At 30.6% G+C, this 26,169-nt stretch overlaps 4 protein-coding genes across 11 annotated transcripts; 2 read left to right on the forward strand and 2 right to left on the reverse strand.

The window, feature by feature from the left end:
- Positions 1 to 64: 64 nt before the first annotated feature.
- Positions 65 to 2,260, forward strand: LOC148230876 (uncharacterized). Its single transcript, XM_088195166.1, has 4 exons — positions 65 to 966; positions 1,504 to 1,770; positions 1,834 to 1,930; positions 2,004 to 2,260. Exons 1-4 carry the CDS (start codon positions 952 to 954, stop codon positions 2,156 to 2,158), a joined length of 534 nt encoding a protein of 177 aa, XP_088051292.1. The 5' UTR covers positions 65 to 951; the 3' UTR covers positions 2,159 to 2,260.
- A 2,862-nt stretch (positions 2,261 to 5,122) lies between these two features.
- Positions 5,123 to 22,490, forward strand: LOC148230877 (uncharacterized). 8 transcript variants are annotated; one of them, XR_015811232.1, is made up of 16 exons: positions 5,123 to 5,192; positions 14,929 to 15,066; positions 15,131 to 15,327; positions 15,394 to 15,535; positions 15,597 to 15,690; positions 15,758 to 15,934; positions 15,998 to 16,162; positions 16,895 to 17,069; positions 17,130 to 17,273; positions 17,345 to 17,548; positions 17,611 to 17,692; positions 17,752 to 17,812; positions 17,881 to 18,063; positions 18,413 to 18,707; positions 18,877 to 19,146; positions 21,799 to 21,959. XR_015811232.1 is itself a non-coding variant. In XM_088196191.1 (16 exons), exons 2-16 carry the CDS (start codon positions 14,936 to 14,938, stop codon positions 22,217 to 22,219), a joined length of 2,736 nt encoding a protein of 911 aa, XP_088052317.1. In that variant the 5' UTR covers positions 5,123 to 5,192; positions 14,929 to 14,935; the 3' UTR covers positions 22,220 to 22,490. The 8 variants fall into 8 exon arrangements, 4 of the variants coding, with proteins under 4 accessions (XP_088052317.1, XP_088052319.1, XP_088052321.1 ...); XM_088196191.1 differs by adding an exon at positions 22,052 to 22,490 and having other exon boundaries at positions 17,611 to 17,812; positions 21,799 to 21,987; XM_088196192.1 differs by lacking the exon at positions 5,123 to 5,192 and adding exons at positions 5,481 to 5,503; positions 22,052 to 22,235 and having other exon boundaries at positions 17,611 to 17,812; positions 21,799 to 21,987.
- Ak3 (Adenylate kinase 3) lies at positions 11,600 to 12,858 on the reverse strand. The gene has a single exon (XM_088194886.1). The coding sequence runs from the start codon at positions 12,671 to 12,673 to the stop codon at positions 12,023 to 12,025; it is 651 nt and encodes a 216-aa protein (XP_088051012.1). The 5' UTR covers positions 12,674 to 12,858; the 3' UTR covers positions 11,600 to 12,022.
- On the reverse strand, positions 22,022 to 24,873 carry CSN6 (COP9 signalosome subunit 6). Its single transcript, XM_088196196.1, has 6 exons — positions 24,619 to 24,873; positions 23,669 to 23,800; positions 23,454 to 23,605; positions 23,103 to 23,271; positions 22,721 to 22,914; positions 22,022 to 22,656 (listed from the first exon to the last, which is right to left on the reverse strand). The coding sequence occupies exons 1-6, from the start codon at positions 24,809 to 24,811 to the stop codon at positions 22,516 to 22,518; spliced, it is 981 nt and encodes a 326-aa protein (XP_088052322.1). The 5' UTR covers positions 24,812 to 24,873; the 3' UTR covers positions 22,022 to 22,515.
- Between the last annotated feature and the right edge of the window lie 1,296 nt (positions 24,874 to 26,169).

Genomic DNA, 26,169 nt, shown 5'->3' on the forward strand with positions numbered 1-26,169 from the left:
AACTAATATTTTACACATATACAAATTTATTATAATAAATATTTTTATTAACATATAAAATACAAACGCAATACTTTTGTATTATTTCCAGTTGCTTACACCCTTTTCTTTGAGTTATCAAACACATATAGTATTGAATTACCATGAAAATATTAAATTAAATCATGAGTAATTAAAAAATTGGTAAGAAGGAAATACAGGGTACTTTTGGGTTGTTGGATTTCATAATTATTTAAAATTACTGTCCAATTATGGCTTTTCTTTGTATTATACAAAATATAAATAGTGTTAATAACGAGAATCGCGTGATACATTTTAATTAAACAACAAACCATTTATTGTGTAATTTAACCAATTGATTAACGATGCGTGAAATTTGATTAAACCTTGAATTTTGCTATGGATGAATAATGCAAATGTCTAATGAAAGTGCCTTGTTAAGAACACTATCTTAAATACTCTCAGAAATAATTAAAAAAATTGTTATGTATATTATTAATTATAAAAATAATTATCATTAAAATTGGTCTATTCCCTTCTTATTTTTATTATTTATAGGCTACTTCATTTTGTCATGTAAATATAACTCAATTTAATAATTGCACTATATTTTTTATCCATATTAAAAAAATACATACTAATGTTTACATGGTGTAAGACGGATCAGTTAATTTTTATGCGTTCATTATGTTTCGTGTTTAATAAAATATTTTTCATAATCACAAAATTAATTAATTAAACCATCTTGTTATATTGTTTAATGAGTTTCCTGTCGTTTCACTATACAACTCAAGGACCAAATGAAATTCTTTACATTGATTATGTAGTATTGTATAATATACATAATATCCTGAATTAAATTTGTTCTAAATCATACACTATAAATACAGCAATACAATTGAACAATTCATCAAATCGTCTCAAGTGGTAGAAGAAGACAGTACAGAAAAAATGGCATCATTCAAAGTAAGAAATATTTAATAACACATACTATTCATTATTTTATTAAACAGCACGATATACAAGTTGTATTAGTTAGTGGTTAATATATTAAGGACATGGGCTCGATCAGATCAGATTTAGAATTTCGACTGCCCATCATAGATTAAGTTTTCCTAAATTTTCTTAATCTCACAGATCTATTCATTGTAAACTGTAAAAATACTTTATAATTATACTGTAAAAATATTTTTTTAATTTCTATCGAGTCCTGAAGAACGGAATTAGTGATTATTATATACATAATTATAATTCCGATCGATCATCGAAGATTAGATTTACTTAATCTCACGTATAAATACCATGATGATTAATTTAAAATCGAGATAAAAATTTCAGCGCATAGATATCTTATATGTATTAAAAAAAAAATAATATAGATAATCTGTTGTTGGTTGTGTTTACCCCGTTTTAACGTATTGGGCTAACGCCCATCATGTTGCAACGGAAAAACTACAATGAAAATAAATCAATCAAATAATAAAAATATTCTTCATATTCCAGATGTTTTTATATCTAGCTGCTTTGGCAGTAGGATGTAACAGCCACGCAGTTTCTTACAGTAATTTACTAAAATTACACGGTCACAATGGACCCCATGGATTAGCTTTAAATCACAATGGTTTGGGTTTTGGGATAGCTCAACACGTTTTACCTTTAACAAACTATGGCAATGGCTATGGACATCTTGGCTATGAAGGCTTAGGTCACTTAGGCCACAATAGTCTTGGATATGGTTTAGGATATGGCGGAGTGCACGGAGATCATCATGTAAGTGTATCTAATCAATCTCAATGACTAAATATATTTATAACAAATATTTTTAAATTTTAGACTTATCCAAAATATGCTTTCGACTATGGTGTAAATGATGTGCACACTGGAGATATTAAATCCCACAAGGAAGAGAGAGATGGTGATTTAGTTAAAGGTGTTTATTTTGATATATAATATATTTAAATAAGAAATTATTGTGCTATATTAAAAAAATGTTTATGTTTAAGGGCAATATTCTTTGGTAGAACCTGATGGTTCTGTAAGAGTAGTAGACTATGCTGCCGATGACGTTCATGGTTTCAACGCTGTGGTCAAGAAATTAGGACCAACTGTACACGCTAAACCACTTATTGGCTTAGTCGGTTATGGAGGATATTATTAACAAATTTGGCTATTCATCTTCATTAACAATTCACGCTCTGTAAATATTATGATCTCTGAAATACAAACCTTGTGATTAAAATGCATTAATATTATTAAAAAATGAATTTTATTTATGTATACATATTAATTAGGACATGATATTCCCAGAACCAAACATTAATGAGAGTTTTAGATGAGAATAAACCGTTAAAGAAATAGAGAAAACAATTCGTCTTACAAGAATCATTACCCGAATTTAAAAATCATTATTTATATGTGAAATATTTTTAATTAATTCTAGGAGTCACAAATATGTAATTTTGTGCACACTATGGAATCATTAATATACATAAATATGTTTTCTTATTGTTTATTGTATACAAAATGTATTTATAGACATTCCATTTACATTTGAACGTTACGTCATTTTCTTGAAACAATATACTTTTTACCAATGGAATTCTATATTTGACGAAGACTTACAATATAATGTCTTAGATAACATTTCAGTGAAATAGTATGGTTAAAAAAAGACTCTTTAATTAATAATATACATAATATTACTTGGTTGGATGTTCAAAAAATATTGAAGATGAATGTTTTAGTATTTATTGTATATAAGTTAGAAGTAAGTTTTTTTAATAAGTATTTAATGAGAAATAAAGATGTAGATAGATTTAACAATTAACAGAAATAGAGACAATAAGAAATGGAGTACGGCTAGGGGAATAATGTACTGTATGTAACTGTATGGGTAAAATATGTTTTATTGCAATATTTGCATCACATATTGATTTTAAATGTAATATTTCTTCAGATAACTGCTCACCAAGATCATCGTTATTTTTGTTTCTTAGTTTTTCTGCCTTTTCCCGAATCTCATTATCATTCAAGTCGCGAAATAACCACATGAAACTGAATGCAACTGAATTATTTATTTCTGTTGCTGCATCAAATCTAGTTGTCAAATTACCGATAGTACAATCTATAAAAACATTAAATTTATATAATTCTTTGTTATTTCTTGGCTTCTTCCTTTTTCGTCGATCTGAAAATTCAGATCAAATACTCATTTACATTTGTTGGATATTTCCTCCCAACTAAATCTACTATTTTATAAGGTTCAGAAAACAATAAAATCGACAATAAGTTGCAAACAAATTTTAACACAAACGGAGCTGCATCAAAAAAATACACTCTGTTCCTTTGATTAATAATGCTTATTGTGAAAGTACTTCTTAGAAAGTGGGTGCTATTGAAGGCAACCTTTATTTCTTTTAGTGTGTAAATACAGGCAAAAGAAACTTATATCTGAAATACATATGTACATACATCGCAAACAACTAGTTTTAATTTTTTTTATAAATATGTTATTGATATGGATAACGGGCCTCAGGAATTTCCCTCCCCCCTCCCCCCTCTCAGGAGGCCTAACTGTTGGTCAGAGTAAACTTTATTGTGTCTGCAAGTTCATCCCGGTCACTAAGCCCTGGTCATACTTTGCAAGATAGTCTATTTTTAACTCATGGGATAGCACCGTGACATCACGACCCGGCCAATGACGTCACGGGATTCGTATCGATCGCCGGCGGCCGATGACGTCACGATCGCAGCCTCCGCCCTAGCTAGACAGTCTCGAGTGCTGAAAGGTCAAAGTTGCACTACATTTTACAAACGTATTGACTATGACAGGCGTTCTCAAACCGTTGCTTTGAGAACAACTTAAAAAATACCTTAAAAATCGATAATTATATATTTTAAATAATTACTATAACATGTTAATTTAATTATGTGTTTAATATTACAAAATCATATGTATAGTATATCCTTTATGATTCATCAAATGTATATATATGTATATACGTATATGTATGTCAGTATATTTGTAAATCGAAGTATGTATATTACATTTTATTGGAAAATAAACCCTGGTCTATAAAAAATATTATGGGTACATATTGTGGAATTTCGTATACAAGGAAAGCATGACGCGAGTGTAAATACGTTGTCTAGCTCGTTACTAATTCAGTAAGCAAAGTTTATCTAGTAAATCTTTATCGACATTTTGAGTTTGTATATAAAACATGTATAATTCATTGAAAAATAGAACATTAAGCGAAAAAATGCGAAAGCAACTTAAATTGTGCCTGATTCTAAAAATTAATATTTCCAAGAACATTTTTTTTTAGTTAAAAACTATACCGACTCAATATACAGTGACGACACGATCGTAATAATAAGTTCTAATCTTCCTAAATAAATGTTAATCATGTTATAAAACACGAATAATTAAAATAAGCCAAGAAAAAACCCTTGTCTTTAACAAGGAAACTGTATTATATGAAAGGCGAGTCACAAATACCACAAATACAAACTTGAATTTACTAAACATATCGCGGAACCCAGAACCAAATGACTTGCTGCCATTGTGGCTCTAAAACAGATATTTAAAAGAATAAGTGCATTAACGAAAAAATTTAACTTCACTCTATAAACAATTAATTATCTCGATAATAATACACGCTTGCTTTGTATAAAGTAACACCTGTAACTCATTTTTTTAATATTGACAACCACTGTCGTCGAAATATCGTATTAGTAATAATCTTACCACATTCTCTAAAAACATAAATAAGAATACTATAAATTTACAAAAAAAATTGAACCGAGATTCTCACGCACAAAATGAATATTAAAATCCATTATTAAAAATTCGAATTAGTTTCGATATTCATATAACACATGCAGACAGCTAATGAAACTGAATTTTCTACAAATGTATATTTACAGCAGAATTTACTTTAAAAATTAGTGCATAAATCTAAAATCATTGCATCTGAATAGCAATATATTTATATATAGGATCGCAAAATATTTACCGTCATAAATAATTAATATGAAAACACAAGAGATGGTTATCAAGTCGGGTTACGGATATAGTCACGAGGGCGGGGTGTTTTGGGTTCTTTACACGAAAGGTTTCAGTAGCAAAGCAGAGCTTGCGCTGAAAGCTTCATTACATTCATTTGCTAGCACGGGGAAACGCGAATCATGTAAATTGTCCCAATTTTTTATTTATAATTACAACAGTGTTCACGTAATTATAATCGTCAGTGATTCCCAAACAAATGAAAAAATTATACCTTCACTAAATTAATTAATAATATTAAAAAATAACATTTTTTTGTTTGATTAATTCAATAATAATATTTACATTCCTTCAAATTGATAAACATCGTTACATTTTCCATGTTTTATACCTTACATTAAAATATCAATGTCCAATAGAGAAAAAGTTTAGATTTTTTAATAAATCTGTGACGTACTTCAATAGTATTAAGCTCTACAAATTTGAGAACAACTGGTAGGTTGTGATTTATTTTTATTATAAAAAATTTAACTATTTTTATTTATTGTCTCAGTTATTACACATACACATACTATTTTTAACAGCCATATCATTTTTACCTCATAAAAATAAAGTTATATTTCAGAAATATGTTACTATTTTCTAAAGTTCGGCAATAATTTTATAGCAGCGGTCAAATTTATAAACGAGTTGCGACGTAAATAGAAAACGAGAGTTGCACGCCGGCGATCTGCTGGTTTTAAATTTAGCGCTAAAACTATATAGATACATACACGCTCGATCAATATATTAAATCATATTTTTCAACATACTCTTTGATGACTCGTATGACTTTTCTGAAATAACAAATTATTTATAATGTGTTTTTCATAGTATATATTAAAATATTAAATTATAAAAAATATTTCTTTAGCAATACTGCATTAGCTTATAATTAAATGTAAAAATATTTACATAAAAATGGATGTATATTCGTAGTGAAGAAGCACATTAAGTCACTCTTAAGTTCATAAGACGAAGCCAACAATGTGCAGATAACTCGTATCATTGTTATCGGCTCATATGAAAACAAACACATAGCCATACATTTATGTATAATCACATATGACAACTCTGACCATATTTACACCTGTAAAGAGCTTCATAACCTTGGAAATATTTTCATACTGTCGTATGATTAATAAGATAATGTTCGTTGCGTTAGTTAATTTGCTTCGGCTTCAAAAATAAACAGAATAATTATTTTTATCAAATCTTTTGATCTTCTTTTTGTTCTGCTTCGCTTAAAACTTGAAACGCAAAGGAAAAAATAAGGCACTTGTGTGTTATAACGACGCATACTGTGCCAAAAGCTCGTGTTTTACATTTTAATAATATATTTTTTCTTTTATTAAATATAATATGTATTTGATTTTGTTTTCAATATATCTTTATCTTTGAAATAAAGAATAAACGTTGTATAAAATATTATGATTTATTTTATATAAAATATTTCATGACATTTAATAAGTTGACCTTTGACAATTTTAATATCTAACAATCGTAGCTTGAAATGAATCGGAGATTTTTTGATTGTTGAATGATGGTAAAACATAGTTAGATTCTCAAAACGATAAGCTAGGTAGTATAACTTAAATTCTGCCTTGTAGAAGCTCTAGATAGAAGATACTGGTGGAAGTAGTGAGTACGCTATGTTCGCACTTATATATTTTTTTAATTTAATGGACATGGACAGACTATGTTATTGTGTGCGTTATTACTTTGTGGTCCATAATTCAAACATCTGGATATTTTGGCAATACTTATGATTCGGATACCTGCAAGGCACGTTCTATTGGTAGTTCACACTCCTTGAAAGATGCATTTTCAAATGGTATTTATCCGCCTAAAAAGGCAATCAGCCCGTATATTTATAAAATGGCGGCGTGGCATTAACTTTAGTAATTCGTTTTATTATGCTTTTAACAAGTAATTTAGACAAATTAGTAAATTTAATTTCTTAATAAAATCTCACTACGCGCTCATATTTAATATATTTTTTCAAGTACTTTTAAGTTAATACTATTCTAGTATGAAAGATACTTAGTTAATAACATAAAAGTGCTTATCTCAAAATAAAAACTGGTTATATGTAACTACATTGCATCTAACGATGCATTTATGTTATGAATAAATAGATGTCTCTGGTTTTTATAATAACTCAGTGTATGAGTATTGTTATAAAACCTATTGTGAGGTGTTGATTCTTATAAAGTTGTAACTCATCAGACAGTGTTAATTTACAAAAAAAAACTTAAAACTATTGTATTAAAAAATAAGCAGATCTTTGGATTTTTTTATTATTGAATATATAATTTTCGGAAAATTGTTTTCATATACATAGCTAACATTTTCTTGTCATGTATTTTGTCATTAAAAATTTACCAATCGTGTTATTTTTATTCAGAAGGATAAAACAAAAATTGCAATAATTGGGTAAGCTATTAATTTACTTACACAAAATTGAATTTTGCCGAAAAAATATTTTAAGAATTTCAGGTTAAGCCGTGCATCCTTTTATAGAATATAAGTAGCTAATTATAATGAAATACGGTCATTGCAATTTATTAAATTGTTCAAATTTTTACGTACCATTTATCAGTGGATATTTAAAATAATAAAAAATAATTGCTCTCCAGTGATGTTCACTGAGTGTTCATGTAAAATGTGTGAAATATAATGATTTAATATTAGATAATCACAAATATTATTGCAAAATAATAATTATAATAATGAACAAGTAGTGACAATTATTGTAAATGCTGAAAACAAATAAATGGATTAAGCATAGTAATTTTTCTGTATAAATGCCAAAATTGCATGTACCAAATATTTATTTACAAATAAATACAGAAAAATCAGATTGAAAACCACTGAACATCACTTCAGTACGAAGCAAAAAATACATTTTATTCGATATTTACATATTAATTTGACATGTACACTAGGTTTACATCACAGTAAATGAAAGGTTAATATATTCAACAAATTTTGTAAAAGCAAAAATTATTATTAAAAATATTATAGGGTTATATTGAACGTGTGCCTGATGCTTTATGAAAACCAAGCGAGCGAAACCCATGTATAAAACTCTCTTCTGGTTCGCAACAATAAACATTTTTGGTTTTACATCCAAGATTCAATAACGGTACGATTTACTATTATAGACAAGTACATAAAATCCTTTGATCCGAAATATTATGGCCGGAACTTGTTCATTAAATTAGCATTATTCAATTCCAAATCTGATCAATTATGAAACACGATACTAGTATGTGAAGAAGAGACATCATGGGGGTTTGAAAGTCGTAAGACGGAAGAGTTTTCGCTGAAGGCTGAAACTGAACGTTGGCCCATTTTCCGCGTTCGTTTCGTGAGTTGATGTGCGTGACACTATTTATATATGAATATGAGAGTTGAAATGGCCCCGGCTATGTGCGTGTATGTGTGTGTTCGTTTTAAAAATATCTTGTTTGTGAAAGTAAAATTTGCGTGGACGCTACCAAAATACACCATAGGTGCGTTGCATCACGGTGTGTGTAGGGAATTTTGTCTTCCTAGTATTGCCAGATTTTGCAGTTACTATTTGAGATGCGAGCCTAAGAAAACTGGGTTGGAATAAAATAAAAAAAATATTATTTTTCAAAACAAATGGCAAAAACTTGCCTGCCCTAGCTAAGTACGAAGAAATGATAACTATAAAGCGCAAATGCCAAAGAAGTACTACTACAAACACTCGAGTCAGCAATTGTGAAATCCTGAATGAATTAGTCAAGTGAACGTGCACATAGAAAGAAGGATGTGGATTAAAAAGAACCGTTAAAGTTGTGAATAGAAATATGAGTTCAGGATCTATAAATTAAATTGTTTAAAAATATATTAAATTTATGCCCTCTCTTACATTGATGCCCTCCCCCCCTTCACCCTGATATACATTTATAAAAATATTTTTTATTTTGATGGTAATCATTGATATGTACATATGTAAAATATGTATGGATTAATTAATTTAAAGTAGACAATACATTTTTTTCCATATTTTCTTATCACTTAAATGTACAGTTTTTCTATACCTCCATTTAAAAGCATATGTAGAATAAAAATATAATATTGATAGATTGCATGCAGTTGACTTGGACTTAAAATTTACTGGTACATATTATTTATTTTTTTCGCCTAAAATTATTTTTTAATGTAGTATTCTTGGAAAACTATTTATAAATGTATGTATATAGTGCGAACTCTGTATGTTGCGTGCTAAGAAATGGGGGTATTCCCGGAAAACTCCAGAAATGCTGGGCTGAAAAAACAATGCTATAAACTTTGTTAAACAGTAGTAATGCTAAACAGATTGTTGCCAGTATTACATATTTGTATTGAGATGAAAATTTCAACACTAGATTTCTGAAAAAAGAATAACTAAAGTAATAAAAACAAGTATAAATATAATAAATTTTACTTTTATTATGAAAATGTCAAATTAATATTGTATGTTTATATTTATAATTATACAATAATTTAAAAAATAATTAGATGTAATTACCATTACTGATATTTTTAAAAGTTTATAGTTAATCATATAAATCAAAAAAAGTATTTTCATTAGTAATCCATATTTTTAGAGGAACTTCTCAAAGAATGGAAACAGTTGAACAATAAATTATATGTTAAATATAAACCTAGTTTTGAGATATTTGAAAATTAATAAGAATTTTCATAATTTATAAACAAAATACTAAAATACTAGACGCGTTTCTTTCAATATTTTACAAGAAAACTGAATATAATTTCAAAATCAAAGCTGGATTATGCTGTAAAGTCTTATGCTCAGTGATTGGTAAAGGCATTCAATTTTATATTTAACTATACTCATCTTGAAACGTATGACATAACCTCAAATACTCTCAGTAAAATAGGATCTAATTTAAATAAAATTATGTTTTGCCAAGATTTATGCAATACGTTTTATTTATTTATTTTAAATTATAAAATACCCTCTGGTATCGATAGATTTTCTATCGATATTTACATTAAAAAATAACACGGTAAATCTAGAGAACGAAATGTCAAAACACATTAATGACAAGAATATGTTAACAATGTATATTTAGGTGCTAAAGTTGTTTTGTGGTGTGTTTTTCGCTTCTTGATTGCATATATATACTAGCCATTTTTGTGAAAGACTTAGTCTAATGAACCTAATTTATCATTATATGTTCTTGTCTTGAAGTTTTCTGATATCAAAATAAAATTTATAATCTGTCCTTATGGGATATTAAATAATTTGTTTGATGGTTGAGTAGCAGGTGGATGAGTCACCCTTCGGCGATTCACTTCGCAACTGAAGATATCATTTTAGAATTTACTTTCGGTAAGATTTCCTTCCTCTTCAGGGGTTTTCTGTATTGGACTTTTGAGCTGGTAGTATTGGAATCTCAAGGAGATAAATGTGAGCATTATAATGGCACTATCTGTAAGTTCCTTTAATATTTTTTCTGTAATTAGATCATCTCAGTTTAATTTGAATTTTGAACTTGACCTAATGAAAATGGTTGTTTGGCATTGACTGGTAAATTGACTTTCATAAACATTTTAGAGCATCATATTAGTTAAATTATATTTTCGCTAGTAGAAAATATACTGGTGAAAATGTATTTAGATATAGCTTCACTGAAAAATACACATTCACTGTAACGTTTATACATCGTATGTAAATAAATATTGATGAATTTGTAAATGTATATATTACTACATATGGAAAAGTTGAAATCATATGATTTTACTAGCACCTGCCAGATAAATTATATTTTCACTATTCCAGATCTTTGGCCACATTTTCACTTACTGTTGCAATATTCTTGACTGAACGGGCGCCACAATGATACACAGGCTTTACCCAATCTCTAACGCATCCAGTCTCTTTTTTCTACTACGTTACTAATTGTTCGCTCAGTAGAACGATTAAAATGATCATTTTGTGTAAGTAAATTGGCACTGATTCATATAGTTTTAAATGTACCCAGCAAGTAGTAGTACAAACCAGGCATAACACAAAAGCACTACAGTAGCTTAAAATGACCGACGTACTTGCGACAAGCACCAAGATGGAGCAGCGCTCTGTCGCTCATTTGAATTCAGTATGGAGATGCATGTTTGTTATTCTGGCAAGTGTAGGAATGACCTAGAAAGTTTCGAAACAGCATGAGCTCTGTAACCTCTTTTCAAACCTAATTAAAATAACGGCCTATTGATAGTTAAGACGCTTTTAACCGAACTTTGAAATAAAAAATTATGGTTTCTTATGAATAATTACTATTAGAGATAGCCTGTCCCAAAACTTAAAATTACACACACTGCAGGAAAAATTAAGCTTTTAATCACTTCTGGGATGAATGAAGGACTTTGTTTAGCCCTGATACACGGGTAATTCCGTTGATTTTATAAAACATAAAACTGAATTGAATGAGAAAACTAAAAAAATAATCTTTTATAAAAATTTCAATCTATAAAATATCATTATACTATTCAAGATTAAAATCAAAAGAAAATATATTTTAATCCTTTATTTCACAATGTACAGGTACAATTCCAATACATAATAATTGAAATAATAATTACATTCAAATTTATATATATGTATGTCAATCAAAAAATATTAATCTAATAACAATATATCATACCAGTCTTTAAAAACGTGCAACAATCCATTTCATATCTTCATTCATAATAGTAAATGAACACATTAATTCTTAGGCATTAATTTTCTATAAATCAATAAAAATTTGTACATATAATAAAAAGTAATCCATTAATTTGTTACAATTTAGCTACACCGTGATTTTTGAGCAAAAACTACATATTAATAATAACGATCCAGTTTAAAGTTGATTTAACTACAAAAAAGCATAGTCAATTCTATAAGCATCCTCATTTATATTATATGTAAGGACGGTATATAAACTACTTGATCAAAAATCAAATAGTTAACTTATTATCTAGGAATTTAATCACTTTTGGCCATATTTCATCAGACGTCCTTCCGTGAAATTCTTCTAAGATCCCGCGATTCTTGTAAAACTGTATAACGGGCTCAGTCATCTCTTGATAAATCTCTAATCTCTTCAACACCGCTTCCGGTTTGTCGTCTGGTCTTTGTACCAATTCTTCGCCAGTCACATCGTCCTTACCGGCTACTTTCGGCGCGTTGAAATCTGTGTTGTATACCCTTCCGGATGGCAAATGTATCCATCTTCCTTTCACTCGTTCAATTATCACATCAAAAGGCACGTCCAAGTTTAAGGCGAAATTTATTGGCTGCAATTTCCACAGTCGCTCCGCTTGCGACACCGTTCTGGGAAATCCGTCCAATAACCAAGACTTTTCGATTTGGTTCAATTCGTTTGTCATGAATTTTATCATCACTTTGTCGGGGACTAGCGTTCCCGCTTGCAAGTACTGTTTCACTTCGACTCCTAGCGGAGTACTGTTTTCTATGTTCCAACGCAGTTTGTCACCGCTCGAGAAATGTTCGAAGCCGTATTTTTTCACAATGCGAGCCGAAATTGTACCCTTGCCAGAACCCGGGGCTCCCATTATAAGAGATTTGACTAATTTCGCTCTGAACATGATTATAAGTTTCTTGTTACCGCTTATTATTAAATAATTTGACGTAAATTAATGGATAATTATTGGAAAGTGAAGGAATTTTGTTACATTTCACCGTAAACGGACTTTGGCCGGTTCTGACTGATAAGCGAAGCGCATCGCAAACGTAAATGTCACAATCGCAATGGCCGCCATTTTCAAGTTTATGGCCAAGTTTTCTCTTCCGCGTTTTAATTTATTCAGAATATATTTTAATATATATATATATATATAAATTAATAATATATTATTTTAATAATTTAATAAATAAATAATAACAAAGATTTTATAACATTTTGAAAATTTCAAACTTCTGCTTAGGTGGTTTCCATAAATTATGTCACAGGTATGAGGAGGGGGGGGGGGGTTAGGGTTGCGGAATTGTGATAATGTAAAACAAACAGGAATTTGGCTAAATGACAGTTGTGATATATGGCAGCTTTCATAAATTATGTCACAGGTTTTTCATTATTTTTTCCCGGGGGGGTAAAAATTAATGAAAAACCTGTGACATAATTTATGAAAGCTGCCTTATAACAGTTAACATTTCAATATTCATATAATATAGAACAATATTGTACTTTTTGGCGACGGGAAGGTAGCGAGTGGCAATTAGACGTAAATTGAGTCACTGCAGTAGTGCTTTTATTGACGATTTGATGAAGTTACATGTTAGCTTACAACTAAACGGGGCGCGGGCCTGCACCGACTTGCGAGCCCGCCGGAGTTGCCACCAGAAAAGTGTCCGTCACGCCAGTGCTACCAGAGTGCCGCCAAGTCTTGGCGATTATAAATCTAAATAAATACATATATAAATAGGTCCCCTATAACTTTATAAAAAAAAGTAAAATAAAACAAACATATTTTAAGCATTAAATTGTATCGTTGTAAGTATTAGTGATCTACAAACTATATGAAGGAGAGGTATTCACATAAATTAAAATATCTTAATATTTTTTAATTTACAGGACAATGCGATAATACAATGTTACACATATTTATTATTTACACTAGCTTTACAAATAGTGATTGTTTTCATTTTATGTTAAGAACTATTGACAAAAAAATAGTATTAAATATTAAATTAATGTCAAGTTGTATTGTTTATAAAAAAAATGTCGAAAGTTATTTTGTTGCGAAGATCCTTATTTCGTAATCAATCATAGCTTTATAAAGAAAGCATTTGACTCAGGGAAAGTATTTCAGCTTTTTCCAGGGCGGGGCTAAAAATTAGCCAGTCAGTGGTAATTTTTTTTAATAATAATATGCCTTTCACATTGGATGTATAAAACCACGTTTATATGGCATTAACTCACTTTAATACTTTTTTATCATAAGACTTTGAGCATTAAGCCATAGTATTCATTATGCTTAATTCTTCCGTTATAGAAATCAAAACAACATTCCAACTTCCTAAATTACTTTTCACCTTATATTTGTATAGTAATAATAGAGACAATTTTCAATATTTCTTTTTATATACTAAATTTTAAAAATAAATATCGCATGACAACGCGAAATAAAAAACATAATTTTTTTCTTCAGCATAATGCGGTACAATATGAAAAACTAAAAGTGTAATTTATTTATAGTGATTGTTTTATATAATAATATTTTATTTTTACTGCATACTATTCCGTTTATGGTGGAAAGGAGTTATAACTAGACCGGTGAGAATTTAAGGTTCTTACCCATTAAAACCCTCACATTTATTGAAGCTGGACTTCGTATTTCGTCTCTCATTTCTAGTGCAGTAAAGTTAAGCTCCAGTACTAATTTATAAAATCTAGGTAAAAAATATTCACATTATAGAATAATAAAGAATTTGCTTAAAAACCGTATGAAAAGATTTTAAAATGGCCGTAATTGGAATTTTGCCGTATAAAATTCGGCCCATAACGGTCTCCACGGCTTTTCGATGCTCAGTCGATGGGGAAATTCTTTTTGATTTTATAATTCGGACAATGATAACTTTGCAGTAAATTAGCGATCATGATCGATAGACGAAGCTTTATATTCCTTTATAAACACACTCTTTCATTAAGAATAATGTCCTATCTTGTGGAATGATAATAATGAAAGAAAATACGGTAGTTTATTGTTTGTTTGGGTGTGTATTTACATTTTGCTATTAAATATATGTATGGATGTATGCTTTCATGTGAGAGCTTCAGTCATTATTTGGCTCCAACTTTGTAATAAATGAGGCTAAAATTTTATTTTTACTTTATTTTCAGGTAAACCATGGCTTTAGTAATGCTACCGTGTGAGCTGCCGTGGTGGCCCTCACTGCAAAGGCATTTAAAACACCTCCTATTGGCATCATCCACGCAAAAGCTTGTAGATGGAATGCTAAAAATACACGACATGTGCAAGTGCGTCTAAGTATGAATATATTTTTAAACAAAAGAGTATTAACATATAAAATTATTATTATAGTATCAGCTTAGATCCTGAAGAAGATGAGAGAGACCCTCACATGATGGACGACTTTTACGACTTTATCGAAAATGATATGACTGCAGAGGAAAGAACTCATTTCATGGATCAGACCCTACCGAGCATTGTGAAAAGGTGCCTTAATCTGAAACAGTGGAAACCGAGCAACGGTTTTGTGTTTAGCTTACAACAACAACGTTAGTATTTATACATATGGTTATATCATAAAGTAACGTTAATTTATTGAAACTATTGTATTACAGCGGATTGCACAGAGCTGAGCTACAATTTCGTCTCTTCTTTGTTAGCTCATGCATTTTTTTCCACCTACCCGAAGAGAACCTTAAAAACACATCCAACTTTGCAAGATTTTAATTTTTCAAAGTTTTTTAAGCATTTAAAAAAGTAATTGATTTATTTTTGCACTTTATTAAATACTCTTGATGTACTAATTGATTTTTTATAGTCCTCATCAAAAGGCTAAGTTGAAAAGTATCTTTCACTACTTTGATTGGATTGAAAGTAACAATAATGAAGGATCAATTAAATTCTCAAGACAGGTATAAAAACATCAATATTTTTAAGGTTTGACACTTATTTTAATAACTCACATTATGTTATTCTTAGATTATGAATTCAAAGCAGTGGCTCACTATAGAAGATTGGCAAGAATGCAATCTTCCTCTATGCCAAATACAAATTAAGCATGATGGTAAAACAGAAGGAAGTAACGTAGACGGTGTGCAGATTTGTTTCGCCAATTCTAGACTTGGTGGTGAAGTTTTGGGAGGTGGATGTTCTCAGGTATTGATTTAAAATGATAAGCAAAACACTGATTGTCGAATAGTTAATAATTTATTATTACAGGAATCCATTACGATGTGCTGTGTGCCTGATATTTTAGCTATAATGTTATCAGTAGAAGCGATGGAAGACAATGAAATCATAAGGATCGAAGGTGCTCGAAGATTTTCTAAAATATTAGATATTAAACAAAAATGTAGACTAGAATTATTACCTACTCCAAAGCAAGTAAGAATTATGTTGAAGTAGATATTTTTTTAATACTAGATACAGCAGAGGAACTTGACGTTTTTGAGACGGTTGTTGTTCATTTAAATGTTTGATACGCGCGACACTGAGCGAACAGTGTTTCTGTTACTACATTTTGATGTAGTTCATCATTGAGGTATACTTAAACTTTCTAAAGAAGACTGTTTGAAGATGTTCAATGTGTAAAGACGCAAAAAAGAGTCTTTGCTGTTCTGCTAGGCAAGAGGTTGCAGTGCTGTGGAGTTTTAACTTATTAATTCTTAAAACTTGTTCGAATTATATTTGTGAATGAATCTATTTTAACCATAAATTGATGGTCAAAGGAGACTAAAACATATTTTATGGCATTGATGTAAAGCATAAAAAGATTTCAAATAGTATTTTAAAAGTTAAAATAGCTTTGATTGTTGTTGCTGTTAATTCCGCTATTTTATGGAATTGCATTATTGGTGTTAAATGTAATTTTCTAATTAAAGTAATGGAACCATTCATAAAATAACTTTTAGCTGTGTTGCATTTTCAATTTTGGTTAAGATATCATTCCATGTAATGTATTACAATTTACAGATAAATTCGTCTACATTGTAAGTTTCATTATTATTTATTTTTAAAATAATCTGGTTCCTCTGTTGCTCTCTGTATGAATACTAACGTTTGTAGATATAATATTTTACATGTCGAGTTTATTAAAAAATATTTATTCGATTGTAGATTTCAGTATGTTGCTTAGATCCTGAGAGCTATGCAATATTACCAACAAATCAATATGAAGAAGATAATGTTTTAAGAGAATTGAACAAATGTTTGTTAGCTTTTCAACAAAAGCCTTTAAAGCCACCTGAAGCAATACATCTGCGAAATCCAGATAAACGACTTTCTCCAATCGGTGATTATTAAATTATAAATATTGTTTTGAGAACATGTTTAATGTAAATTATTTAAACAGGAGAGTCATTCAGCCATACACCACCAGAAGTTGAAGCAACTGTTATCATTAAACAAACATCGGCTAGTACAGTGAATAGTTCTATTAGCAGATCGCCATCTCCAGATGCCTATTGCGCTGCTACAATAAATCTTAATGATCCAAGTATGAGATTTTTACACAAATATAATTATTTACAGAAATATGTATATGAATTATTGGTTTTCTTTCGTCAGTTGTGAATATAACGAGGAAAAAATGTCATTTGACACCTGAAATGAACACGCTCAACAATAGAAGAGGTCGTTTCATAGTTTTGGGATCCTCAGGTGAATGTTTGCCAGTTAAAAGAACAGTGAAAGAGTCATGCGATAGTTTATATTCGAGTTGCAACTCAAGTTTTGATGAATTTCATAGTGCCAATACAAGTTTTGATGAAGGTAATAAAATAACACAAGTAATAATTTAATTGATGCTAATTCACTTTTAATGAATTTTAAAGGTAGTGGAGACGAATTTCATCAAACAAGAGAGTACAGTTTAGAACTGAATACTTTAGAAAGACGAGAAAGTTTTGCAAGAAGGTTAAAAGATGCGTTACGAAGAGAAATGGAAGATTCTTTAACAGATTCGTTTTCGACAGATTCGAGTTATGCAGTTGGAATAAGCATATCAGGATCAGGTGTTCACGATAAAGATATAAAGTACAATTGTTGTGTTGCGGGATAAATATTTCACGGAAGATGTTTGTGTGATTTAATGTTTCTTTTAGACTCAACCGAGGCGGTTCTCATGGTTTTGTCCTCACAGAAGACTCACTCGATGAAGATCTCTTAAACAATTCTTTAAAGCGAGAACAAGAATGGATATCAAAGTTTAGAAGTAGGCGAAGTCCTGGTCTTGTACGAAGAGATACGAACGATAGTTCAAAGTATAGCTTTAGCACAGAGTATAGGTAAAATTTAATTGTAATATCTAGAATCAATAGAAGACATGAGCTTTTTTGTAGTGTATCTTTACTATATTACATCACCTGTAATCTGGATTGTTTTCTATTTGGTTTTACCAAAACAAGGCATACTGACTAAAGTTAGTTTCATTCAATAATTAACATCAATTAAAGATATGCCCAAAATTAAAAATTAATATTTTTTATTCATTCAATTTAATACATATGAAAAATATAAATATCATAAGTCATTGTACATCATTATTTTTTCTACAAAGAGAATATGTCTGATATTGATTTTAGAGTTAGAAGTAAGTCGTTAAAATAAGTGTTGTCATATTCGTGTTTTATTCAGCTCAGAACTCGAAGAAGTATACGAGCAGTTTAGCAACTGGTTAGACGATCCTATCTTTCAAAACGATTCTATAAAGAAGAAAGATCGTGAATTAGACTCGAGAGATTTGGCTGTGGTTCAGTTTGCTAGCTCTCTGTTGAAAAGAACATTGAGCGAATCTTTCGCCGGCGTTTCTTTGACCGACGGAAGTATGCCTGCTGATCGAAAAGCGGTCAGCAAACACAAGCTTATGTCCAGCGTCAGATCGTTGAGCTTAGAACTGGCGAGACATAAGCACAAGCTTGCTGCTCAATTGGTAAGTTTATTTTATCGTTTGTAAAAAAAGCATTACATACAATGATGCAAGCATTTAATAACAAAAATCATCATACATTACTGATTGTTGTGTGATTAAATCAGTAACTAATGATGAATGATGGCGATATTAAATATATTTAATAAAACTTGTGTATTGTTGAAATAAGAAATCAAAAATACAAGAAATCGACCGATTAGGTGACATAAGCGAAAACAACATAGACAAACCTCTGAACGGACACGATGATGTAGTGAAAGTACGCAAATTGGTGAAGGCTAAAAGTGTCGATATCACAAATAATAGCGATATATCTCCTCGTCATAAAAGGCGATCGAGAAAGACCAACAAGTTGAAGTTGGTTATTGGTTGTATAACTGAAGCTATTGAACAGACGGTCGAGTGTGAGAATTACACTATGAAGATACAAAAGTCACAGGTAAAATTATATGAACATAGACAAAAAATGTTCTTGAAAATGTACTAACAAGTAACACTGTTGCTAAGACGTTTATAATAATAATAATACAAATATATATATGTGTACATACCATATATATAAAAGGACGATAAATGTGCATGATAGCTGTTGTACTCGATGATTCATAATTAACATAAATTATGTTAGCATGTAATATTATAGTATCTTTATAAGTTATATTATTATAATATATATGGAAAAGTAATTTTATACATTGTCTCAATGGCAAGTTACAGCGTTTAAAAAGCGTATTTTTCGTTTACTTATTTTTATCTTTTATGTTCCGCTTGTGACATTGCATCATAAAATTTACAATGAGAGCGGTATTCTTCTCTCAAATAAATTTCTAAATTGAGCGTCTGTTCTTGGCATTTATTTATAGTCATTATGAAGGCAAGGCAAATTGTAAGTAACAATAGGATTCAGAGAATAAACACATTCTCACTTTTAATGTGCCGTTCAGAAACTGTACCTCAATCAATGCCTTAGTTGCTTTAAATTCATTACCAGCATCATTTGGTCAACTTATGTTATAACAATTGATTTGGATTCGTAGAATCTTAGATTTTAACTGATTATATAACTTCTTCATCCATTGAGTAAAATGAATATGCTGCAACTGGCATATTAATTATTTTCTTCTGTCAACACAAATAGATGTTTTTTATACTCCGCTTGTAAAATTGTATCATACAATTTACAATAAGAGTCATTCTTGCCTCAAATAAATTTCTATCACATTGAGCAACTGTTCTTGTGACTTATTTATAGTTATTACAATGCAAGGAAAATTCCAGAGAATCAATGGGATTCAGAGAACAAACACATTTTCGCTTTTCAAAGTGCCATTCAGGACTGTTGTCTCAATCTGCTCTATTGCATACAATTCATCAGCAGCATAATAGTTTATGCTAAGGCAATCCACTTAGATTCAAAGAATCCAAGAACTAGATAATAAGAAAACTGTGGCATAGTGGCAATACTGCGGTCGCGGTCGCGGGGGCAGTGGACGCAACCACAGTATTGCCACTATGCCACAAAAACCATTGTAAAATAAATGTGCTGCAACTGACACTCTCTTGAGACTAGATACGTAGTATTTAGAATTATTAATATTAGGTTACAAAAAATGTATGGAAGGTAAAAGAATAAAAATTGTGTGTTTGGAAGGTTTGTTACCGTATTCTTGCAAAATAGCTTACGTTGGCCTATAAATTTAGAGTGTACAAATTGAATTTTGTGTTTTTAGTACTTTTTTAAGAATATCAAGATGATGAGTTTATTATTGTGTTCACTTACAAATAAGATTACCTCTATATCAGGCGTGTTAAATACACTGTCTGACGATATTTTGAAACCTGCTTCGTCAGGACATTATCAATAAAGTGTAGCTGATTTCTGTCAGCACTTTAGCAACTATGAAAACACAGCTTATGATCGAATGGCTTGTTTATTACTCGAAGATTACATTTTGGCTATAATGATGAATGTTACAAAATTTTTGCAATCGCCATCAGAAGTAAAAGAAAGTAGGAAGAGAATTGGCATGAATTGGACGCCACTCCTACATATCTACATATATAATTTGTTAATAAAAATTGTGGGGGATAATAATTAGTAAATAAAGATTATGGTGGAAGTTCATGTGTATACTTTGAATAGTTAAATTGGTGTGACTTTCGTACTTTTAATCCTTGTGCTGACAAATCTGAATAACTAATTTCACAAGTAATTGAACAAGAGAGAAAATAAGATAATAAAGTTCATTACATAACTTCAACACATCTGTAAAAATTGCATAATGGATTTAAAAGCAAATTTTTTAGCATTTTTATATGGAATTTTCATGATCTTCATCTTCTTGGTCATCAAAGTAATCTTCAAACTTACTTGTATCTTTGTGTAAAAAAACTCATATCTTTGGGTGGGGGGGGGGAGAGGAAAACAGTATTATTTTTTAATTATTACTATTGCTCCGGGTGTAAAATCTAATTGATTGATTTATTGCCATACTCCTTGTTGAGAAAAATTGAACTGCTCTTTTGTAAAATAATGTATAAAACATTGCATTTCTTTAGAAAAATGTATTTTGTTTTTGTTTTAAAAGCGTAGCTACCTCAGAAAAATAATGCAAAAATTTTGAATTTAACATTTTAAAAATCATACAAAATAGTTTAAAAATTTGAGACTTGTGTTTCCAATGTGGTGACCAAGTTTCGTACATATTGGTAACACAAGACGTTTTTTATGGCACTAACTATACATATAGTCGCCTCAAGAAGCATAAAGTGTTGGATTGATATATCATTCTGCTGCATCCAAAAGGTTAACATAAGCAGATATATTTCCACAAAATAAATGATGATACAGGAGTGTAGAATAATATTATATGCTTTATTTTTCTTTACTAATTAGATCTGAATAAGATAATGCTTAGGTATCATTAACTAATATATTGATTGTATTTATTTCTTCAAAAATCTTCTTTAACCAAAAAATAATTATTTCAATGTTTGACATCATGTTATGTATGCATATTTATTAAATAGTCGTATTTAATTCAATATATACTTTTATAACAAATCACGTAAAAAATATTATAAATTTCAGTTATCACAGCTAGCCAATAAGTCACTGAAAGGAAGCTGCATCAAATCGATCATAACCGGAAACTGGGGGTGCGGCGCAAGCAAGCGTGGCAATCCTCAGATGAAATTTATCATACAATGGTTGGCTTCGAGCGTAGCCGGCACCCCGTCGTTAATTTATTACACTCATAAGAACCCGCAATTATTTAAGGTAACTATTAACGTTAAAAATGAAAGCAATTTCATGTAATATTATCGATTTATTTATTTTTCAGTTGGATACATTGTTTAGGATTTTAATAGATCGCAAATGGACAGTCGGCCATTTGATATCGGCTACGCTGAGATACACTCAACAGATGCTTTATGAACCTCAAGCCATACACGAAAGCAACATGTTGTTTGATGAGCTTATAGGAATTGAAAAATTTGATGACGACTGATACGACATACCAAAAAGCAATAATTGGTTTCATTCCTTATATAATTTTGTATTTTGAATACACATAAGCAATAATAAATTATTACAAAAAAAAATCAAACATTTCATTTATAATATATTGTTAGTATAAGATGAACAGTCTCGGGTTTCTTAAATACTAATTGCGAAATGTACAACTCAAATTGTTATTTTGAATTTTTTGTTGCTATTAAACGTATTATTATTACAAATATAAAAGAACCAATATTGTTATTTATATCGTATGTTACAAATGCTGTTTCATTTATTTACGCAAAATTAAAAAAATAATCCTCTCATTCTTCTACCCATTGCTTGTCTATCGTATAAAATGTTAAACTTATTAACAAACTGATTAATATCGTTGCAGCCTTTCGTTATGCTTCCCAAATAAGTCATTAGACCCACATCGTTGCATTGCTGAAATGTGACAATTGTTAAATTAAAAACAGTAAACTCCTGACATAAAATAAATAAGACTTACATTATAAAAATGATGCGTAAAGCTCGGATTATCCACAAGAGGTAGACGATGTGCGAGAGCTCTGGCTTCTCGCAGTAAAGCTGCGTTAGGCGGCAGTTCTCCGCTACGAAGCGCTGCTATAGCACGCGCTACGAGTCTCACTCGCATAGCGACCATTCTTATAGCAGATCGTTGAGCAGTTAAATGCTCCGCAACTAAAATCGAAATCGACTGTTAGTATAACCATATGGTCAGTAAGAAAGAAGTCTGTCACTTAAATTTTATTTAAACTCATATGTAAATCAGTAAATAGAGTTGTTTGTTCTGTCTTATAATGCAATTTTTAAATGTTTCTCTTGAAAATCTATTAAGATGTTTTGTGTGCTAGTTAAAAACAACATACCTAAGCTACTTTCGCCAGCTTCGCTAGCGGAAACTCTAGCTACGTGGTCTACCCCGACGCGTTCAGCTTCCTCGGCAGCTAAGGTGTATTTTAAAGGTGCTAGTAATAAAGCAGCATTTCCGCCGCTCACTATTTCAACTACAGATTCGTACAGGCACACGGGTAATTGCTAAAAAATGTATAAGAATTATTATAGTATACCATATATTAAATATATGAGTTGTTGAGTTTAAAATTTGTTTAAAATCATGATTATGTATTTACTATAATGATAAAGAAAAAACAATCGTATTCATTTTAATCTTTGAAGCTCAACGACTCGTTTAATCAACATGAATAGTTAAAACTTACATCGCCACTCTTTCCATTTGGATTCAGTTGTAGAAGAATGGGAGATTCGTTTATTTCGCATATTTGTTTATGAACAGCTATGTCCCTGAGAGTCGGCGCGTCGCCCGTTGTGTACCACCCCAAAAAGTCCATGTCGGAAAACACCTGCCTAACTTTAAAAATACACAAAGTGAAATATTCCGTTTTTATGGATCATATCCATTTGAGACACTTACATTGTTCTTCTTTTGTGCAATAATATTCTTTATCGATGATAATGTCTTCGGCTATTTCGCTAAAAACCAATTCGAACGAATTCATAACTTCGATATTTCTACCCTTTTGTTTGCCAATGATAGCGCCAATAACTGTAAACAAAATAAATAAAACATTATTGATCCAATTGAATGTCAAAAAACCTGATTGTTAGTAACAAAGTATGGCATAAAATGGCGAGTGAAACATAAAAAGAACTATTTGAAACAGCCTTTTCTTGAGATATACTAAATTCAATATCAAAATTGTCTATCGAATCCCTTGTATCAAAATAAGCCAATGATTCCATCGTTACTGACTGAGGTTCAGAAGTTTTAAAAGATCACACCGGAAGATCAGCACATTCACGTTTGGTCATTTGTATTCGAGACCTTGGAGAATAATATAGGACTAAAAATTAAGCAAAGTGTTAATATAAACGAAAGATTACAGTGTGTTTACTGGTGATTTTATTGCTTTTGAAGTGCATTCTAAACAGGGACGGCCATTTAATGAAATTTAAATATTAAAAACGATCACCGACTGGCCAACTTTTGCCCCCCTCTGGAAAAAGGTGAAATAATATAACAGGAGCAAACCAAAGAGTGAATCTCTCATTTGTTCTAATTGGTCAAAATAATCCTGCAAAGGATTTGTCAAAACTGTCGAGCCTCAATAAAATAAAAATGCATAACTTTCAATATCATCACTCTGTTCGGTACTTTTGACCAGAATTTGGACTACTCAAGACTATAAATAGTAGACGTTCGGGCGCGAAAGAATATCGACGCATTTGAGATATAGTGGTGAAAAAGATTGACAGGGGACTTTAAATTGCTGTATCTGAGCTCAATACTGTATGCACAATGGTAAAAAATGACGGCAGTTAAGATTACAGATTTGGTATAAGGATGATTTAAGAGTTACTCGCCGGTCTGCGATCTCCCCTCCTGAGCCCTGACGCGAGTCCAATGCTCGGAAATATTCATGATGACGAGCGGATGCAGCGAGACGGCGACGGAGCCAGACGAGGCGGTCACCACGACCGAGGAGCTGCTGGCCGGAACGGGGGCCGAAATCTCCAGGGCGCTCTCCACCTCCATCTCTAGCAACTGGTCCGACATGATGGAGCCTCGCGGCTGATAGCCGCTGTCACCGGCGTCGGAACAGTTGCCACAGTAAAAATGCACTCGGGTGCTGCCACTGTGAAAAATATATTGTTCTTTTCTATAGAACTGAAACAAGTACTCCAAACATTATATTTTTTAAGCGCGTCCGTATTACTCAAAATAACGTAGAACTTGAATGTTTATATATTAACTTTTGATTTTATTACATTTCAATTTATTGCTATAAGGGGATTTCAAAAATATAGTTAAAAGTGTCTTTGTAAAATCATCGTATTGAAATAAACTCGAAGAGAAAAAACAAACATTAGTGAATATTTCTGTACCTTTTTGAACAAGTTACGAAGTGCAATGAATAAAAAAACGATCCACAACACAACGTAAAATGTTCCAGATCATTAACCCTTTGACATCTATATAAGTCATCAAGAAAATCGCCAGTATGCATTGGGCACGTAAATATGTGATAAACCTTTTAGCAAAACACTTAAATTTATTGAAATAATATTTAAATAATTTATGGCATAAATATGTACTCTCCCACTTATTAGCAAATTTTAAAATGGCGCGCAAAAATATCAGCCGTGGCGGAAGGGTTAATTAATATATACGAACATCCTTAAACAATATTTTCTTTGTGGTTTCCATTGTCCCATATTTACAAGGTTTGACTAACGCCGACTATTATGCTGATATCTCAGAATAAGATCTCTATTATCTTGCTTAAGTCTTCAGCTAAGAACGCACATAGTTTGTTGTTATATTTTCGCCATTCTTCTATTCCGAGTAGAGACCTGAACCTTAAATCAGAAATTAATCTAAAAAGTACATACCTTTGAGATGTGGATCTATAGACATTTGCTTGAAATGCTTTTTTTTTAGGTGAATAAAATTACGAATATTAATGTCCTCCAATATATGGCTAAAGAACGATAAGTGCTGCAGAAATAGTGCATTTAAATAGTAATACTATAAACAAAATTTTAAATATTAAAATCTCCATAAAAAATATTTATGGGTAATAGATCTTTTTACATTTTGAAAGTACACTGAAAAGCAAGCATTAAATTAATTTTGACCATGACGAACATAAATAAATAATGTTCTGATTAGACTTCAAATTCGAGTTGTCATATCAAATATCGTTTGATTTCTAAATTTATAAACATAGCCAATTTTTTTTTTCAGCTTACATTATAATAATTGTATACCCCTAAGATATTTTTTAGCAAATACAATATTCCACCATATCTGTAAAAGCTAGTTGTGTGATTGTAGTTATTCAAATGAATTGAGTACCAACCGTTCTCATTTTTCTGTAATAATACTACCAAATGTTCTTCCACGAAATAATT

Source organism: Plectrocnemia conspersa, unplaced genomic scaffold, assembly GCF_051122295.1.
Source record: "Plectrocnemia conspersa isolate PC_06_02 unplaced genomic scaffold, ASM5112229v1 ptg000010l, whole genome shotgun sequence".
Lineage (NCBI taxonomy): Eukaryota > Metazoa > Arthropoda > Insecta > Trichoptera > Polycentropodidae > Plectrocnemia > Plectrocnemia conspersa.

What these genes read in the sequence shown, in the direction of transcription:
- LOC148230876 (XM_088195166.1), top strand. An exon ending in GAGTGCACGGAGATCATCAT is followed by an intron (nt 1,771 to 1,833) that starts GTAAGTGTATCT and finishes TTTAAATTTTAG; the next exon opens with ACTTATCCAAAATATGCTTT. An exon ending in AGATGGTGATTTAGTTAAAG is followed by an intron (nt 1,931 to 2,003) that starts GTGTTTATTTTG and finishes TTTATGTTTAAG; the next exon opens with GGCAATATTCTTTGGTAGAA.
- Ak3 (XM_088194886.1), bottom strand. Translation starts at nt 12,673, where the DNA reads ATGTTCAGAGCGAAATTAGTCAAATCTCTTATAATGGGAGCCCCGGGT.
- LOC148230877 (XM_088196191.1), top strand. Translation starts at nt 14,936, where the DNA reads ATGGCTTTAGTAATGCTACCGTGTGAGCTGCCGTGGTGGCCCTCACTG. An exon ending in TTTTTTAAGCATTTAAAAAA is followed by an intron (nt 15,536 to 15,596) that starts GTAATTGATTTA and finishes GATTTTTTATAG; the next exon opens with TCCTCATCAAAAGGCTAAGT. An exon ending in ACAAGCTTGCTGCTCAATTG is followed by an intron (nt 18,708 to 18,876) that starts GTAAGTTTATTT and finishes TGTTGAAATAAG; the next exon opens with AAATCAAAAATACAAGAAAT.
- CSN6 (XM_088196196.1), bottom strand. Translation starts at nt 24,811, where the DNA reads ATGTCGGACCAGTTGCTAGAGATGGAGGTGGAGAGCGCCCTGGAGATT. An exon ending in CAAATGGAAAGAGTGGCGAT is followed by an intron (nt 23,272 to 23,453) that starts GTAAGTTTTAAC and finishes TACATTTTTTAG; the next exon opens with CAATTACCCGTGTGCCTGTA. An exon ending in AGCTGGCGAAAGTAGCTTAG is followed by an intron (nt 22,915 to 23,102) that starts GTATGTTGTTTT and finishes TTTCGATTTTAG; the next exon opens with TTGCGGAGCATTTAACTGCT.